At 35.8% G+C, this 18,312-nt stretch overlaps 4 protein-coding genes and 1 long non-coding RNA gene across 8 annotated transcripts; 1 reads left to right on the top strand and 4 right to left on the bottom strand.

The window, feature by feature from the left end:
• Positions 1 to 32: 32 nt before the first annotated feature.
• On the bottom strand, positions 33 to 3,183 carry LOC125609237 (protein PHOX4-like). Its single transcript, XM_048780405.1, has 3 exons — positions 1,002 to 3,183; positions 733 to 925; positions 33 to 430 (listed from the first exon to the last, which is right to left on the bottom strand). The coding sequence occupies exons 1-2, from the start codon at positions 3,007 to 3,009 to the stop codon at positions 762 to 764; spliced, it is 2,172 nt and encodes a 723-aa protein (XP_048636362.1). The 5' UTR covers positions 3,010 to 3,183; the 3' UTR covers positions 33 to 430; positions 733 to 761.
• A 735-nt stretch (positions 3,184 to 3,918) lies between these two features.
• On the bottom strand, positions 3,919 to 5,006 carry LOC106371346. The gene is made up of 2 exons (XM_013811410.3): positions 4,508 to 5,006; positions 3,919 to 4,333 (listed from the first exon to the last, which is right to left on the bottom strand). Exons 1-2 carry the CDS (start codon positions 4,698 to 4,700, stop codon positions 4,017 to 4,019), a joined length of 510 nt encoding a protein of 169 aa, XP_013666864.2. The 5' UTR covers positions 4,701 to 5,006; the 3' UTR covers positions 3,919 to 4,016.
• A 766-nt stretch (positions 5,007 to 5,772) lies between these two features.
• Positions 5,773 to 8,269, top strand: LOC111206482. Of its 4 annotated transcripts, none has more exons than XR_007339650.1 (6): positions 5,776 to 6,014; positions 6,092 to 6,166; positions 6,238 to 6,589; positions 7,046 to 7,444; positions 7,619 to 7,663; positions 7,879 to 8,269. It is a non-coding gene; the product is annotated as an uncharacterized LOC111206482 (long non-coding RNA). The 4 variants fall into 4 exon arrangements; XR_007339649.1 differs by having other exon boundaries at positions 6,092 to 6,177; XR_007339651.1 differs by having other exon boundaries at positions 5,773 to 6,014; positions 6,092 to 6,589; positions 7,619 to 7,786.
• Positions 8,270 to 10,205: 1,936 nt separating this feature from the next.
• LOC125609236 lies at positions 10,206 to 11,064 on the bottom strand. The gene is made up of 2 exons (XM_048780403.1): positions 10,751 to 11,064; positions 10,206 to 10,606 (listed from the first exon to the last, which is right to left on the bottom strand). Exons 1-2 carry the CDS (start codon positions 10,809 to 10,811, stop codon positions 10,299 to 10,301), a joined length of 369 nt encoding a protein of 122 aa, XP_048636360.1. The 5' UTR covers positions 10,812 to 11,064; the 3' UTR covers positions 10,206 to 10,298.
• Positions 11,065 to 15,341: 4,277 nt separating this feature from the next.
• Positions 15,342 to 18,101, bottom strand: LOC106371115 (hydroxyproline O-galactosyltransferase HPGT2). The gene is made up of 12 exons (XM_013811184.3): positions 17,726 to 18,101; positions 17,476 to 17,539; positions 17,334 to 17,383; positions 17,054 to 17,247; positions 16,907 to 16,967; positions 16,726 to 16,798; positions 16,528 to 16,651; positions 16,346 to 16,433; positions 16,183 to 16,233; positions 15,959 to 16,030; positions 15,744 to 15,856; positions 15,342 to 15,614 (listed from the first exon to the last, which is right to left on the bottom strand). The coding sequence occupies exons 1-12, from the start codon at positions 17,857 to 17,859 to the stop codon at positions 15,592 to 15,594; spliced, it is 1,047 nt and encodes a 348-aa protein (XP_013666638.2). The 5' UTR covers positions 17,860 to 18,101; the 3' UTR covers positions 15,342 to 15,591.
• Between the last annotated feature and the right edge of the window lie 211 nt (positions 18,102 to 18,312).

Here is an 18,312-nt window from a genome sequence, read left to right as displayed (position 1 = left end):
GTGCGGTTATCCATTATTCCAACACCAAAAAATACATCTGGCAAATCTGAAATATCCATTATTCTTTTTCTTCTGAAGATAGCACAATCTGAAGTATTTGACCAAAAAAATAAAAATAAACCTGAAGTAAAGGTACAAACATTCATACAACAATCACCAATTTAAAGACACTAATCCAATCAACAGTGAACAAGAATGATTACACAGCTATGGTATGGAACCAAACATAACAAACAACCAATATGTTGTATCAAATCTGAAGAGAAGAGAGTTATCACCATTTATAACCTTCTTCTCTTGACTGGATCCCAATCATTCTCAGCCACCACATATGAATACCGCAGAAGCCAAGAGTATATCCCGTGGAGATCGATATCCACCACACAAAAAAATCAAAAGGGAGAACACTACTCCCAAACAAACAAAGTGCCTACAATACATTGTTGAAAACATTCATAAGATCAGCTTTCCATCAAACAACATCCAGATAAAAAACACAGACAGCTTCACAAATAATAAGGACAAACCAACTAATCAAGACTGGATAAATCTTTGAGACAAATGTGTAACCAATCAACGGCAATGAATCTACCTACTATTCCCTAGTTCATGCTCCATAACAAGAATGGTTTATCAATAGCATTCAACTCATGAGAAACCAACAACCTAAGATTACTACAGAGACGGAACATAAAGACGATGTGAACCGGATATGAGTCACTACTTACTTACCTACTGATACATATGAGAAAAACATTTCCTCAAGCAGACTCAGAAAATACATTTTCCAAGATATCATGCAGTTTTGGCGCTCTTCTCCGGAACATCGGTTCTAGCCGGAAAGATGGCACACCCATCTGCCATCTTTTAGCATCATACATCTCATTCCACGCCTGTACTATCTCATCAATCTTGAACCCCATACCTGCCGTTATTACAAAAGCAAGATATCAGAAAAACAATTGGTTGTGACTTCTTCAAAGTTTACTACTCTTATTTACCTTCAAGTGCACTCTCGCTTGAACAATGATTCTTCACCATAACAGCTATATCAGTAGCAGAAGCTCCAGCTAGTTCAAACTTCTCAACTGCAACTTCTAAACACTCCTCCCAAGTCGTTAGCCCCAGCTTATACTCCACTATAGACCGTTCATATAAGATGGAGCCCCACAAGAGATTAATCTGTGAACTCATATTAGCCGTCTGCTCCACCGTCTCTTCATCTGCACCTTCTCTACACCATCCATCCAGCTGCATCTTATGCAGAAGCGCTCTCTGCATATCCAGCTTGGAGATACCGTTAAGACGACGCTCTTCCATCTCTTCCCAAATCTGCATCCCTCTCTCCATGCTATCCTCAGCTTTGTTGTAAAGCATAAGAACCTCCTGAGAAACCTCACTCTCTATGTCCACCTTCCCTTTGAGCGCATGGTACCACAAAAGCTTTGCTTGTTCAAACTGCTCTTGTCCAAGCGCGATAAGAGCTTCGTAGAAATCAGGTTTAATCTTAACCGCTTCTTCATATCTCTTAGCAGCTTTGTTGTACTCGTTTCTCGTCCACACAAACGCAGCCTCAACCGCTTCTATCACAGCTTCCCTCGAAGCATCTTCGGGGAAAGAGACTTGCTTCCTGGCTTTAGACATGTGGACGTTCCCCCAGTTGAACATAGCTAGCGCAGCCATTTCTTGGAACTTATCAGCTGCTATCTCAAAGAGCACTTGCGCTTCTTCGCCGGTTACAGCGTCTTCCATCGCTTCAGTGTAGAGCTTCATCCCAAGGTCATGTAGGTCCAAGTAAGAGTCGGAATCAAACCCCACATGGTTCTTGAAGAGCTGCGCAAACTGAAAGATCCAGTTCTCAAAGCACGAAGACTCTCCAACACTTCCACTATCCGCAACGCTGCTCACTCTCTTCACATCCTTCTCAGCACCATCATAACTTGGTTCTTGGTCAGGGCTAGCTTCTGCTATGTATAATCTAAGGGAAGCAAGCTTATCATGATTAGAAGCAGCGAGCTTCAGCTCATCTGATGTGGTGATAGTAACCAAATCACCTTCTGTGTCCTTATACTTAATCAAGAACCCTTTTAGAGCAGGAAACCGATCCTTGATTACGTCTCTCACAAGTCTAATACTAGAATCCAACGGTAACTGCGCCCACCTTATATCATCTCCGTGAACCAACTTAACCGTCCTAGTAACCGTCGTCTCTTCTTTCCCTCCTTCGACAATCTCAGAGGCAATGACCTCTTTGTCCATTACAACAACCTTCTCATCTCCTCCCTTATTACCACTCTTCTTTTTCTGTTTCTTGAAAGTAGTTTTCTTCTTCTCCTCCTTTGTCTCAGCTATGATAGCCTTTGGACTCTCAACAACAGCTCTATTCCCTTTAACTTCATCTTCTTTCTTCTTCTTCTTACTCTTCTTCACAACCTTCTTCAAACGAGCTGTGCCAAGAGGCATCACATCCACAAAGCTCTGCTCCATCTCCTCCACATCGACACCTTTATCAACCAACGCCTTCTTCACCCTATCAAAAACCTCATTCGCATTCACGTTCTCAGGCTCCATGTTCAGCACAATCCTAGCATCCCTAAACGCGTAGTCCAACTTATTCAACGCCTCGTAGCAACGAGCGCGTCTCAGCAAGGCCTTGCTGTACCTAGGAGAAGCCTCGAGAGCCGAATTGCATTCGCTAATCGCGTTAGGGTACTCGCCTAACCCCATCTGCATATAGCAAGAGGCCATGCTGGTTCGGAGATACGCTACATCGATGTGGTCTTTGGGGAGAAGCTTCACGGCTTTGTCGTAACACAGCATCGCTCCTTCGTTGTCGCGCTTTTGGAAGAGTTTGTTGCCTTCTTCTTTGAGCTCGGCTGCTCGGTTTATGAATATCTCCATGTCTTCGTCGAAGGCTCTTGAAGCAGAGCGGTGGTTGGTTTTACCTGACTTGGCGCCGCCGCCGCCGGGAGCATCTTTTGGCGTCTTCTTAGCCGTTGGCTTTCCCATTAAGGAATCAAACAGAGAGGATTCGAAAAGGTGTTGACTTGTTGTAAGGAGGAGAAGCGTTTAATGAAACAAATGTTGATAATTCAAACAAAGAGAAGACACGACACGAGAGAGATGGAGTGAACCCTAATCCACCCAATAAAATAGTGTTTTTTAATAAATAAATAAATAAATATACACGATTTGTTTGTTGTAGTTTATTATCATAAGGGACGGAGGAAATGGTAATGGGACCAGTGGAAAGTCTTCGTTGTGCGTTTGCTGGACGGCATGGTCTTTGGGACCGACCAGAAGGGAAGTCTTCGTTGTGTTTTGCTGGAAATGTGGAAAAGTTTTTTTTCCCAACTTTAATCTATTTAAAAAGAATTTAGATTAGCTAATGTGCTTAGCTTGCTGTATCAATTATTAGTATTTTTATTTGTTTCGTTTGCTTACTATGGTTATGTAAATTTGAATCCAGAACAGAAGGTTTCCAATTTTAAAGCTATAAGCCTATAATTTAAGAGCGGAAGAGATGACTAAGATTTGTATTTTGACGATTTAATTCTACCATTAACGTTGACTAAGAATTTGTATAATGCTACGTTTGAAAACTGAAACCAATTTGGTTATTATAACATATGGGCTTTTATAAGAAGGCCTATGCTTCTGTTGGCCCAATAAGTATTTTTTTCTCTGATTTGGTTTTTAGACCCAACAGCTCTGGTGACGTCTGTCACTTTTAAGAGCAAAAACCAAAAAGAGCAACGTGCTGTCACCATGAGACACACAATGATCGCATTCGCAAGTCAAGCAGAGATGAAGATGAGGAATTGCAGAGGAAATGATATAATACTTTGTTTCTCTGTGAATGTTTAACCTCTTCTGTATGTAACTCAAGTTTTACAAATAAGGATGGGCACATCAATATCTTGGCAAAAACAAAAGTCATATTTCTTGAGACGCTAGAAACTTAGTAACCTTGTTCACCGACATGAATCAGAAAGTTGTAATAGCAAAAGAAATTATTAACTCATGCAACTTATTTTGACCCTGGAGCTGACGGGTCTGAAGATGTAAGGCTCGCCGGCATAAGCGAACTCAACTGTGCCTCCAGCTGGCATAACTTCTCCATTAATCAGAAGACACGCTTTTCCTTGTGGGCGAAGTAGCCATGGCTTGACAGGATTCACAGGAGCAAACCCTTCGCATGTGAGAATCACCTGTTTCTGAGGACAGTTACACGTGTTGACCACCGTCACTTTCCACTCCGGTTGTCCGGCAATATATCTCCCGGTCCTCACCCCGCCGATCTGGAGGTCGGTGGAACGGCAGCGGCAGTGTCCTGTGTGGGTTATTTGTCCTTTTTTTTATCAGTTTTGTAACTCTATATGTATATGAAAAAAAATGGAGATATTGTCCCATGATGATGACTGGATATTAAGAATACATATATGCACTAAACGCATGAAATTTCTGAGATATATGCAAAAAGCCTTTAAAGATTCTATTACATTACCTTGAGTAACGATAGATAGAAGTAGAAACATAACACAATACTTATGAGCAAACGCCATTGTGATTTTTGTTTTTAAGAGATGGAGAATGAGAAACGAATCGGTCAAATTTATATAGCCATTGCGTTTAATGTTAACGTTAAGTCTCTTGCTTCCGTAATTAATAACTAATAGAGTTACAATTCTTGAATTCATTAGAATCTATAAACTTTTTATTGGAACGATATTATATTATACTCCATCGATTCTGTAATATAAAATAAACGACAATCTTGTAACTAAATATACTCCATCGATTCTGTAATATAAAATACTCTTTCCGTTTCAAATTAATTGTCGTTGTAACATAAAATTTTTGTTAAAAAGTAAGTGTCGTTTTATGATTTCAATGTAATTTTCTATTAATTTCTCTATTTTACCTCTAATCAAACTAAGATAAACAATAAATGTTCTGCAATTATAATGGTTAAACAAGGATAAATTTGAGTATTTAACTAGTTTCTTAATTTGTGTGCAAAACTCTAAAACAATAACTATTTTGAAACCGATTGAGTATCTAATAGAAAATTTGATGTTTGATAATATAAAATTAATATTTTTTTAAGATAATTTTAATTTTGTTGAAATTGATTGACTAATAATATGTTACTGCATGAATATTGGTTAACTTGATTTAAATTTTTATATTATTAATATTATTTTCTTTTAAAAAATAAATTTCTTAATCTTTGTACTTTGAAACGAATGGAGTATTTTTAGACCCGTTGGCAATGTATATTAATTACTTGTTGACTGCTGGTAAATGGCTCATGGCTGGTCAACACATCTTCAATTCCTTTTTTTTTTGAAACACACTTATATTAAATGATCAAACGAAAGTTGGTCAACACATCTTCAATTCCATTTATGACATTTAAAGTAGCGGAAGGTGTTTTATCTCCTTGCTCATTACGTGGTTACTGTCTTTATTTGTACTGTCATTCATGGAGAAATTAAACTACGTATGTTGATCATTTCTTAGATAGTTAGATGATCATGAAAGTGTGATCGAATAATGCAGTTGCAACGAGTATTGTTTTTTTTAACGGCCTAGATGAAAGTGTGGCTTAGAGAAATCTTATAACATAAAGAAGAACTCTATTCTCTTCTCCTCTTGCCATGTCATCAAATCAGTGTTTCTGGACGTGACACTAGCAGAGAAATCAAATCCGCAGCGTTTCATTTAAGTTTGTGTTACGTGAGCGTTGTTTCGATCCGGGCCTTAAGTTTGCTTCATTCAACCAGCCCAGCAGAGATTAACTGTAAACGCTGCATCACGCATCGTTTTCCTATTAGGGTTTTCATTTTTTTTTGTCTCCGCCATTGATATCGAGACGGAACCAGAGTTCTGAGAGTTGTTTCATCTTCTTCATAACAATCTCTACCGGTTCGTCCTCCTAAAGTCCTTCTTAAATCTGTCTTGAATCCGAGCTTACTCATGCAAAGCGATGGAATTGCGATTATAGAAAGGTAAGCTTTCCTACTCTGAGAAATATCTCCTCATTCCATCTAAACAAACCAGTAAATTTTCAATTCTTTGGTTCCAGCTGCGTTGGTGATGCTCTTCGTCTCTAGGCCATGTGTTCTCTACCAACTCTTTCCCTATAATATCAGCTAACTCAGTTACGCACGGGTAAATCTCTTCCCCGTTAGTAAACAATCTGAACTGAAACTCATCCCCTTTCATGAGCAGCGGCGGCGGCTCCAACCTAAGGTGTGTATTGGCGTTATTCATAGCCCACTCAAGATCTGCAAGCGGATAGTTTTGAAGCAGATGGGGATTTCACAAGCTACAAAGAAGCTGTTACGATGTGTTGACCTCACGTTCACAACAGGCGGCGGAGAGGGCTGATGCTGCTGTAGTGGCGGAGGCTCATCAGAACAGGTTCAAACCAAGGGACCATATCTCAGCAAAATGAGAACTCTCAGATGCATAATTTCGCTGGTGTTAGTGGTGCTCCTGTTGGTGATAGTTTAGGACCTTCACGTCTCTCTCCGGCTGACTACTACGTCTTGAAACTTTAACAGGGCATGTGAATCAAAATGTAAGCTTTTGAATGTTTTTTTAAAAGTTATATACTTTTGGCAGGTAATGCTTTAGATAGTAGATGATAGTTTTGAATGTTTTTTACAAATTATAGACTTTTGGACATGTTATGCTTTAAGATAATGGATGATAGTTAGAGAGCAAAATTTGACAGAGAGTGAGATTAGATGGCTTTAGGCTATGCTTTAAGGCTGATGGTATCTAGAGAGATTGTATTCCTGATGGTGATGAAACTGCTAACAACATTATGAGTGTCTCATGTCCAAACGAGAAAAATGTTTCCTGTGTCTGGATTTTTTTTTCTGTTTTTTTTTGTACCTAAGATGTTATGTCTATCAATTGTATGTTTGGAAATCCACATTTGTTCTGTTTCTAAAAACGTTTATATATGTGTGTACACACATGTAAACGAAACTTCTAAGCTCTTCATATTATGTGCAATGTTATGACTCAGGAGGATGATAAAGCTGCGGCTCCGGAGGATAAGATGGTTGTGAAAGAGCCTGAGGTAGAAAATAAACAGAACTGGAACCGGTGTTTGAAAAACAGAAGGAGAGGAAGCAGAAAGCTTTGAAGGAGAAAGAGATGGATAATGTTGCATACAATGACTTCGAAACTTCTATCAAGCATTACTCCAAAAAGGCATTAGGGAGAAACAGAAACATGAAGAGTGAATCGTTTAAAGAGGGAGACTGCTGAAACAGAGGAATCACATAGAAGAATAAGAAGAAGAGAGTAAGAGATCCATGACAGAGCGTCAAGCTGCAGAGAGAGAGAAGCTGCTAGACTGAGAATAAGGCAAGAAAAGGCACTTCATCTTGACGGATCTGAGAAAGGACCTGATGCTACACATGTAAGTTCTCTTTTCTTTGACACCCATTACTTATACTTCGGTCATGAAAGGCCAAACTATTACTTTCTATGCAGAGCACATCAATCTAATTTTTATGCTGTTGGGATTCAGAACTTTGTGATAGTATAAAATTTTAATTTTTATCAAGCCTTATAAATCTCTTTATAAATGCAGGAGTCAACAGAAGTTTTTTTTTATTCTTTATCGATGCTTGAAGAGGTAACCTTCATCTCTCTCTCTCTCTAAATATATGTATGTATATATTTGTCACTACAATGTCTTACAAATACATTTATCTGATTTGTTGAAACATTTGATTTGTTCTGAACCTTGCGGGGAATGGTAAGATCAAATATGTGTTATTTACAATCAACATAAATACATTGACAAAACTGCAAACTTCCTTTGATTGTGTCTCTTGCTGTTTGTTCTAGGAGGCACATATTATGTAGAAAAAGGGGATCTTATGAGTGTGCTCATGCTTGATGAAAAGATTTCTCCTCAAGTTATGAACAACTCATGTGTATCTTGCAAGTGTTCTCACAGAATCAAGATATCTGGAAGCGAAAACTCAGCCGCAAGTGATTATGATCCGCTGCAACAAGCACATCCATTGGAGACAACCACTGCACATGTTCTGCCTCCTTGCGGTGGGAGCTCTGTTGAGGAGCTACTTGTTTTAGCATTTGAGTGTTTGCTCAAAAAGGCTCACAATACTTAACCGACCAAGTTAGAAAGATTAGAATCCTACTCTTTACTTGCAATCCTTGATTTCATATATTATGTGTGCAGATTATTCATACAATAAAATCTTGCTTCACTTTATTCCACCACCGTTTTTATTAGCGTAGTCGCTAAATTTGGTTATTTTACTAACAAAAAAAAACTAAGTTTGTTACCCAATTAAAACTGCTGCAAGCTTCTACAGTCAGCTCAATCTGCTACCAGAAAGGATATATTCTTTCTTTAAAAAAATGCAAAAAATTAACTATGAGATTGAATGACATGAAATATTTTTTTTACAATTCATAAATAGACGAGTTAATAATATATATAAAACTGCAGTCTCTTTCGAAGCCAATAGGTGTTCCCACCTACATAAACATTATACACAGCTTCATTACCAAATGAACGCCTTTTAATGTCATTCATTGAAAGAGAACTGACATTATCTTGAAACCTAATAGGCACTCAATCTGGTTATCTGAACAAATACCACAGCTCTGAGCCTACTTAGAATTATATGTACAAGTTCCCAGCAACCATATCCAACATTGGCAGTGCACATAATCTCTCCTTTCTCAAGAGATAGTTAAGCAAATACCTGCCGGAAAAGGCTAACTTCTCACCCTCCGATATTCTCAATACTGATACACAAATGAGAAAGACAGTCTCTGAAAAACTCCACGTCTCGGTCATGCTTGCCCAAACTATGACAAGGTAAACTGCACAATACATGTATTCTTCATTTGTATGAAAATACCATTAACCGCTGATATGTGTCTACTTCCAATTCCTACACTTACAAAAACTGAGGAAAAGCAGTCATAGTTACGTCACAACTATCTAGGCCCACCCCACCACAATACTGATCAGAAAACTGTACAATAAAGGGTACGTGTATTACAAATGCAATGTTCAATGTGGTAGAACCAATATTTTTATTCAGTTGTTAGAACAAATAATGTTTCCCATAACACAAACTTTGGGTGATAATCACGGAAAGTTCATAAACAACTATGGCCTGCAAAAGTACATTCAAAACTCCACTAAGGCGATGAGTACTTCTTAGACAAATGATTGTATATCTATTGTAAAAATAGTATACAACCGACCCTTTCTGACATTCATATTTTCATTGCTAAACTGCATTCATACAGAGTGTTTTCTAACCATCACCTATGGTTCCACTTAAAAACATACCATAGTAATGATTCTCAACTTCTCTTTCTAACATAATCACAACCTAACTAAGAATCACTCCCCAATTTTAACATCTTTAAACTGCATTTCCAGTGTAATAAAGAACCACGGCAAATTCAGTGTAGACTTATAACATTTATAGAAAAAGAAACAAACAAAATAACTATGGAGGAGGATATATATATATATACAAAACAAAATAAGTAACCTTTTAAAAATCCAAACAATTGATATTCATGAATTAGTCAAACTAGACGGACCATATAAGCCCAACATGACGAGATATATATATATATATATATATATAATATTCATTTACATGTATTTTTTTTTGTCAACTTGCATTTACATGTAATTTTATACAAACAATTTTTATACAAATAATATTAATCAAATCCTTGATAGTCATTCCAAATAATAATGACAACATTTCTGCCCGATGAGAAATGCTGCGCGATGAGAAATGCCGCATCCTAAATGCAATCCTCAACAGCCCAACATATTCATACAAATGTTATCAAGACCTAAACATACAACCAAAAGACCAAGTACACTTCATCTAACTATATTAATGCTAACATACAACCAGAAGACCGACCAAATATTCTTAAAAACCCGTAAACGTTATAAAATACACGCAATATAAAATGTACAAAAATATAGTTATATATATCACACACGTAAAGCATATCCCGCGCGTAGCGCGGGTTGATCCTAGTAAAACGATAAACACTACAATTGTTTGGTCACCAAAATGTGAACAGTAATACGACTAATAAAATGACATAAAACTCAATAATAAAACGTGTACATCTTTATTAGTCTCTCTCTCTCTATATATATATATATATATAATAATGATCATCAGTTTTACATGCTCATCAACAAAACAATCATGAACAAATACCAAATTAAACTGAGGGCAGAAAATTTAAGAGCAAGCGATTCCGCCCGACTCCATTTTGATATCTAACTTCTTGGCCCATACGTATTTGAAAACAAAGTCACTATGACCATATAGATTGTTGGTCATCTTACACTCGTTACCGGATATCGATAACTGCAAACGGTCGATGGGTGTGAGCGATTTGAAACCGACACATGTCAAAACTATGTCAGTGCATGTGCAGGTGCAAGGGTTCGTCACTCTCACTTCCCATTCTGGTGTGTTCTTGATCATTTTTCCGGTTTTCGATTGTTTCAGATATATATCCTCAAAGGATCCTTGACACCCAAATCCTAAATTTTCCAAGGGCAATAGAATTATGAAAGAAAATTAGTTATAGAATTACACATTACGTGATGTTATGTTAAAAACGGTGTAAGCTTTAAACGAATTGGATCTGCTATATATAATAATGTGCGAAAATTGTATAACTATACCTTGTGAGACGAAAGCAAAGAGGAAAATGAGGCAAATGAATTTGCATGCATTTGTTGTCATGGTTTGATGTTTGGATATATATTTATCAGAGAATATATATAACTTAGTAAGTATGAGAATGGGGATGATAAATTGTGATGTTAGTGTTATTTATAGGGAGGTATTGGGTTTATTTTATAGAATAAAATATCTTTTATGATTAAAAATTATAATTTGCTATTTCTGTAACGCTATTTTTTATTTTGACTTTCATTTGACTAAATTTAGTAAAAATTAATTTACAATAATTAATTTTGACTATGCTATATTTACATTTTCTTAATGAATAGATATGTATATTACATATTTTTATATTTCTATTATTACATTTTAGTGTTATATTTGATTATATTAATTTAATTACAATCAATTAGTTATTAGCATATTTCAAAAATCTTATCTTAAATACAAAATTACAAAAATGTATATATCTATGTCATAATTAATTTTTAAAAATGTCATATTTATTAGTAAGTCATGCTTTTATTGAGAATGAATACAATGACGATGCAATCAAATTTTTTATAAATTATTTGGTAAATAATATCTAGAAGAAATTTTGGTATAATTATAACTAATGTTGACCAAATAAAGAAGTAGGTAACAGTTATTTTATTCTTTTTGAAAGAATGTTAAATTATTCAAATAAAAAAAAACTTTTTATAAAGGATGTGTTCTTTGATCTACTTAGCAAGTTGCAATCAACATGGTTTACAAAATAGTAGGGTAACGGTTATTCAACTGCTATTAAATTGTTCTTGCATGCAAATTAATTAGAGTCAAAGCTAATTAATTTATTAGAAAAATGGAATTTAAGATACTGTGCATGCAAATAAGATCGAATTAAAAAGAAGAAAATAACGCATTCATCTCAAAATTTTAAATATGATATTCCCTCTGTTTTATAAAAAATAATATTTTGACACTTTTTATTATAAAAGTTTCATGTTAGAATTTTAATGTAAGCGTTTTACAATAATACCAGTTTTAACTTTCAATCAAATTTGAATATATTTAATACTACAATGACTATTGATTAAATCAAATACAATTAATTAAGATTATTATATAAAACATAATTAATTAGGATATAAGCATAAACAAACACATAATTAATTGCAGGCTTGGTTCGTGTGGAAACAGTTTGTAACAATAGCTAGTGGTCCCTTTAAAGCACCCAATGAAACAAAAGGAATATCAGATGATAGAAACGCTTTTCAACTCTGGTGACGTCGGTTATTTTAGTAACATTTATGTTACTATGTATGCAACTCGAAAGGTTTCACAAAAAGATGCCCACATCAATATCTTGGGAAAATGAAAAGTCATTTGCTTGAGACGCAAGAAACCTAATAACCTTGTTGACTGACATACATGAATCAGAAAGTAGTAATAGCAAAAGAAATTAATGGATGCAACATAGTTTGACCCTGGAGCTGACGGGTCTAATTAACGTGCTTACTGTTTTCTATTGCATCATCCAGGGGGAAAACTATGTATGTACGCTCAGTAGCGGCCCTGAGTTTTGGTGGGCCAAAAGCAACATTTAAGTTTTTGGGCCACTAAATGTTACATTAATAAAAAGAATAGAAAGTGTTGGCCGGTTGGTTAAACTTTGCACCTGTTACTTAAACTAACTAACCTCTATCCAATCGAACTGAAGTGGTTTACAACATTTTTTTGGGCTGAAATGTTTGTGATAGAATTAAAGGCCGGAAGCACATGCTTCCTTGATTTTTTGCCAGGGCCGGCACTGTGTACGCTGACAAATTTATCAACATAGATGATAGTAGGCTTAGATAGACACATGCATCTGGAACCAAAGAATGTACTAAACCAAAATAACAAAAATAACCAAAATTAAACTAAATTTCATAAACAACTATATATATATGTGGGTAATTGATCATCTGATATATTTAAAATTATATGATCAATTACCCAATTTTTTTTATCCAAGCAGCCTAAATTACTCGATATTTAACTTTAAAACAAATTATCCAACATTATCGGAAAAATCATAACCAAATTGAATCCAAATATTTTTTTGGATATTAGCCGGTTCCTAACTTTGCTATTCCAACCAAATCGAAAATCAAAATAACTGAACTAAACTGAATTTTGTAAATAACCGAGAAATCTGATATTTCTAGAACCGAAAAAATAAAAATAAAATTATTTGTATTGAAACCAAACCGAAAATCAAACGTGTTAGATGAAAGTGTGGTCAAACACTGCAGCTGAAAGGAGTATTGTTTTTGAAGGGCTTAGATGAAAGTGCGGCTTAGAAAAATGTAACGACAAACACACAAAATGTTACAAATGTTTTGCACGCGTTTGTTGCCATGGTTTGATCAATTGTATATGAAACTTAATTAGTGAATGTGAGAATGTGGCAGCTCAATTGTGATGTTAGTGTTATTTATAGGGAGATATTGGGGTTTTTTATACAATAAAAAGTTTTGGTAGAGTTATAGGTTATGTTGACCAAAGAAAGAAATGGGTAACGGTTATTCAGCTGCTATAAAATTGTTCTTACAGCTAGTCAGCTGCTATTAACTTTTTTTGTTCATTTGCCTGTTAGATGTCAAAGCTAATTATTTGTCTGTAAAGTCAAAGCTAATTAATTTATTTGAAAAATAGAGTTTAAAACCCTGTGCATGCAAATAAGATAAATTAAGAAGAAGAAGAAAACAACTCACTCATTTCATAGTTTAAATATGCTACTCCCTCCATTTTATAAAAATGTTATTCGGACACCTTTTTTATTACAAAAAATATCATATTTAGAATTTTTAATGTAAATTTTTTACAAATATACATACCAGTTTTAACCTCCAAGAAAATTTAAATACATTTATTATTACAATGACTATTGATTAAATTTAACATAATTAATTAGGCTATAAATATATAATCATAAACAAACACACAGATTTAACTGCAGGCTTGGTTTGTGTGGAAACCGTTTCTAACAATTGTTGACACGCTAGGCGTTAAGGAACCTCTTCAACAAAGCTAGTGGTCCCTTTAAAGTACCCAATGAAACAACAAGAATAGTCAGATGATAGAAACGTTTTCCACCAATTCTAAAATGTTCAGTCGTGCTAGTTCTATTTTTATATATGTTGACAATTTTGTAAGTCTACGTACGGCTTCAGCAAGGTTTGCTATCATAAGTACCTCAGTCAAATGTCTTTGATAAATTGAGTGTCATTCACTTCTTACCTATCATCTTGTGATAACCTTGCATAATGTCAAAGCCCGGTATACTGTTCATTGAGTGGACGAAACGATCAGTAAGAACCGTAAAGTACCGAAGTCTACGTGAATTAATAAATAACAAATAAAACTAAAACAGAAAAACGACTCTTTAATCTTTATTAATTTCAAGCTCGATGATTCGGACATAGAAATGTATCAGTTTCATATGCAAGCTCAAGAAACTATGAAACTAACATGAACCAAAACTGAATTAAACCGAAAAACTTCCGGTATAGTATTTAATTGCAGACGATTACACCAATCGATGACTTTGAGGTCGAAGCTCGTATCCCACACGTACTTGAAAACGAAGTCTACGTTAGGAAGGATGAAGTTGCCGGCATTTAGGAGACATATGTCACCGGTTTTCGACAACAACGAGGTTGCAACCGGTGTGACTGACTGGAAACCGGCGCATGACAACTTTGTGTACTGAAATTTGCACTTACAAGGGTTAACGTTATTCCTTTGTTTTGTTAGAAGGACTGAAGCTAATTCTTTGACCTCAATGTTGTTAATATGGTCAATTATTTATCCACCATTGAATTATTGATTTGAGTCCAAATAATACTTAGGTAAGTTAAATCCGAAAATGAGAAGAAAATTAATTTACTGGGCTCAAAAAGAAAAAAAATGTACTTAAAATATCATGTTAAATATCTCAACGTTCTTGACGAAAGCAAAGTGACCATGTTAGTTAGTTCCACACGTTAATTCGGTAAAACTTTAGTAACTTGTTAAAATCTATACTATTAAAAACCCTTTTTGGGTCGGCTATATCAAAACTCTTATTAGTATTATTCACTCGAACCTAGTTGAACATGAAAACCTCTTTATTCTGAACATGATAAGTTGAGCATCTTAATCTATTTTCTCATTTCCTAATGTTTTCAAAATAAATTAACATATTCATCAGTCTCATGTGGTCAACTAAACAAACATGAAACGAAACACACGATTTTGGTATATAAAATGAAATGGCAAGGTCCCATGTGTTTATGAAACATTTGGGCAATTGGCAATTGGCAATTGAAAGGAGAGGATTACATTATTAAGGACACTCTCGTCAGTCGTGCTGGATTTCATATGGACCATGAAGCCACCACATGACATCATTATGACGCCAACTTCACCTGGACAAGTGACCGTCGCCCTCACTTGCATTCTAAGTATGGTCTTAACCGTATGATAGGTAAAGGATTGATATGTTCTGTTACATTACACTTCTCATATCCTTCCATATTAAGCCTTTTTTTGGGGCCAACTATCAATATAGTTTTGCTGAGATTCGGGGTAAAAAGTTATGTAATAGACGGACGAATGATGAATAACAAGAAAAGTAATACTTAATTCACAGCTATACCATTTTCCCCAATTATCTTACTCCAAAGCTCAAGGGGTATGCACTAATCACAAACTGTAATAAATGGCCTAATCATACTTTCATTTCATTGTACCAAAAAGAACTATAAATTTGGAGTCAGCTCCAAGAACTTCCTCAAAGTGTGGATGTGATGAAAAGGGAACTACGCATTGATCATGCCATGGAACACACTTTTTCTGCGATATGAAAAGATTCTCATCAGTTATCAAGCAGCTACTAAAACAAAATGATTTGCTTCGTAAAGCCTAAGCATTTAACCATGACAACAGTTATATTTGTGAGAGACTAGTATTCATTTTATATACCTTGTCTTGTGCTGCTGCAGCAAAGGCGGTTGTCGTCTATATATGTTGCCTGGACACCAATCATCCAAGATCCAATGGTAGTATCATCAAAGGCATATGTCTTCAACAATCCACTGCATTTATATTAAACACCAATGGAGAAAACAGCAATGATTATGAAGCGAGTATGTTTATATTGATATATAAACTGAGCTATATTATTGTGGAAATCTAACCTGTTTATATTGATATACTGAGCCAGATTCTTGGAGAGTATTACAAGCGAACCAGTTGCATGACGGAAGTACCTAAAATAAAACAAACAAAGAAACTGAGTAAAGACAACATAAAGGATTCTCGTCTCTCCCATTTGGTTGTTCACCGTCGAGCTAAATAACAAATGAGATTCCATCTTCAGTAGAAACATAAACGAGAAGACTCTGAGTTAATAGAGACTTACGATTTGTCGTCTCCAAATTTCCACCACTCAGGCTCGTACCATTGACTTCCCCTGAACACCAAGAAAGCAACCCATGTAATATGGAAATGAGAATGTGTTTTACGTCAAAAGCTTGTAATGCTCAATCACTATGTTAACCGAAGAAGGTTGAGTATATACGAACTCTTGAGTAACCACGTCTCCAGACTTCATGCACCCAATGTACGCACCATCTTGACCACGGCGGCTTTCAAGTAGCCCAATCAACCCCTCTGTTAGATCATTTTTTTTTTATCACACAGATACATTGTTTGATATCATGATTGGATCAAAAATGTAGATTTGCAAGAAGAGGAAGGTATTTACCAAGATCAAGGTCAACGTTGTCATCAACTTTGACATAAAACTCTGCATCCCAGTTCTGAACAGCAGCGCTGTAGAAAAACTTCACTTTCTTTGGCAACTCTTCTTGAGCTTCCTCGTGATTCTCCTAACAGCCACATCAGTGAACAAAATTCAAATCAGCAGGCAACGAGCATAAGCAAAAGAGTTGTTCTTACTTACAAGAATCAAAAAGTCTTTAGTTGCAAGATTTTCTTGGTCAATTTTCCGATCTAAGCTATCACCTCGGTTAGCACTGGAAATATATAAAGCATCAACATCAGTATTATCACCCATATGATGAAACAAAGCATGAAAAAAAAATCATAAGAAATGAAGAGTGAAGTGAGTAGGAAAAGAAAACCTCCGACCAATCACAAAGCGTATGACAACTCCTCTTTCCTCAAGTTTCTTCAAAGCGTCATCTACCGAGAAGAAAATGTTTTTTTTTTTAAAGTAAATCATTGTTGGATGAGCAAGGAAACAAATATGGTGATAGTATTACTCTTACCTCGTGGCATCCAAGAACCTCTAAACTTATTGCGCTTCAAGTGACTCCCAAAGCCTGTGTAAACTCCAATCACAGCAAGCATCTTCTTATTCCCTGAAGAAGAAGAAGAAAGACTCTTCTGGTTTTTAAGATAGCCTTGACTCTTCGCCTGTGCCAACTCCATTTCAGTTTCCACAATTCTCCTCTCAAGATCTCTATTAAACACATCTTCTGTTAGTAGCACACGCAGATGATAAAACACTATCCTATCAGAATTAATAAATAAATAAAATCAGCTTACTTGCATCCAAGAACCATCAGCTTGTCATCAACCGTAAGAGCCTTAGGCCTCTACACTCCAATCAACATTAAATACAATTAAAAAAATTCAGAATGAGGAATGAAACATTCTCTTATTAAAGAGAAGGAGAAGAAAGAGCAACCAGTTCTAAATTTTTCTGAAGCACAGTGTTGAGTGCTACTCTGTGCTGCGCATCTTGCCATAACCTAAACCGTAACAAACAACAACACAATAACAATAACAGAGAGATCAGAATCAATTGATAAACGGATCCAGCTATTGAATCTGAGCTTGTGGGAGATCTATGTGATCCTCTTAGAGAATCTATAATGTAGATTACGTTACGCATTGATAATAACAAATCTAGAATAAATGAGAGTAAGGCAACGTACCGGCCAGCGACGTAGAGCCAAGCGAGACAAGAGAAGAAGGCCATGATGAGAGAAGGCTTGGATGTGTTCTGAGACTTGGAAGACCTTCCTCTCCTGTCTGATTTCGACGATACAGTCGTCGGTAAGCTCTCCATCTCGATCCACGGCGAGACAGAGAGAGAGAGAGATCGGAGGCAAGAGAGTTGACGAATTCAGATTCAGGATAGAGAAAGTGAAGAAGGAAAGGAAACAAAGAAGTAACAGATGATGGAGTTTTTGTTAAATATGTTTCCTTGTTCGGATTTTGATTTTTGTAGTAAAGAGGAACCGTTTTTTTTTTCTTTTGTGGTGTCCGGAGATTGGTTATCCCGACATGATTCCGATTTCAGTTGAACACTCTGGTCGACACAGAAGTTAAGCTACTTGGGCCCACTGGGCTCAAAATCTCATGTTTTTATCATTTATTTTGCTATTTTATGTTGCTTAGATTAGAAGCGTGGTTATATTAATGGTTCAGTTCACCATCACCAACCAGTTACATTTAAAAAAAAAAAAAACTGAAATTAAGAGTTGGTGTAGGAACGTCAATCACTAGAACAATTACGTTA

Source organism: Brassica napus, chromosome A1 (assembly GCF_020379485.1).
Source record: "Brassica napus cultivar Da-Ae chromosome A1, Da-Ae, whole genome shotgun sequence".
Taxonomy (NCBI): Eukaryota; Viridiplantae; Streptophyta; class Magnoliopsida; order Brassicales; family Brassicaceae; genus Brassica; species Brassica napus.
Note: the sequence above shows the minus strand (reverse complement) of the source record. Positions and strands in the feature narration are given on the sequence as shown.

Excerpts from the sequence above, each read along its gene's own strand:
- LOC125609237 (XM_048780405.1), bottom strand. The coding sequence starts at position 3,009 with ATGGGAAAGCCAACGGCTAAGAAGACGCCAAAAGATGCTCCCGGCGGC. Across the intron at positions 926-1,001 it reads AAGCGAGAGTGCACTTGAAG|GTATGGGGTTCAAGATTGAT; the intron begins GTAAATAAGAGT and ends TAATAACGGCAG.
- LOC106371346 (XM_013811410.3), bottom strand. The coding sequence starts at position 4,700 with ATGAATTCAAGAATTGTAACTCTATTAGTTATTAATTACGGAAGCAAG. Across the intron at positions 4,334-4,507 it reads TCTATCTATCGTTACTCAAG|GACACTGCCGCTGCCGTTCC; the intron begins GTAATGTAATAG and ends TAACCCACACAG.
- LOC125609236 (XM_048780403.1), bottom strand. The coding sequence starts at position 10,811 with ATGACAACAAATGCATGCAAATTCATTTGCCTCATTTTCCTCTTTGCT. Across the intron at positions 10,607-10,750 it reads CTTTGCTTTCGTCTCACAAG|GATTTGGGTGTCAAGGATCC; the intron begins GTATAGTTATAC and ends TGGAAAATTTAG.
- LOC106371115 (XM_013811184.3), bottom strand. The coding sequence starts at position 17,859 with ATGGAGAGCTTACCGACGACTGTATCGTCGAAATCAGACAGGAGAGGA. Across the intron at positions 16,031-16,182 it reads AAATTTGGAGACGACAAATC|GTACTTCCGTCATGCAACTG; the intron begins GTAAGTCTCTAT and ends GTTTTATTTTAG. Across the intron at positions 15,615-15,743 it reads CTGCAGCAGCACAAGACAAG|AAAAAGTGTGTTCCATGGCA; the intron begins GTATATAAAATG and ends TTCATATCGCAG.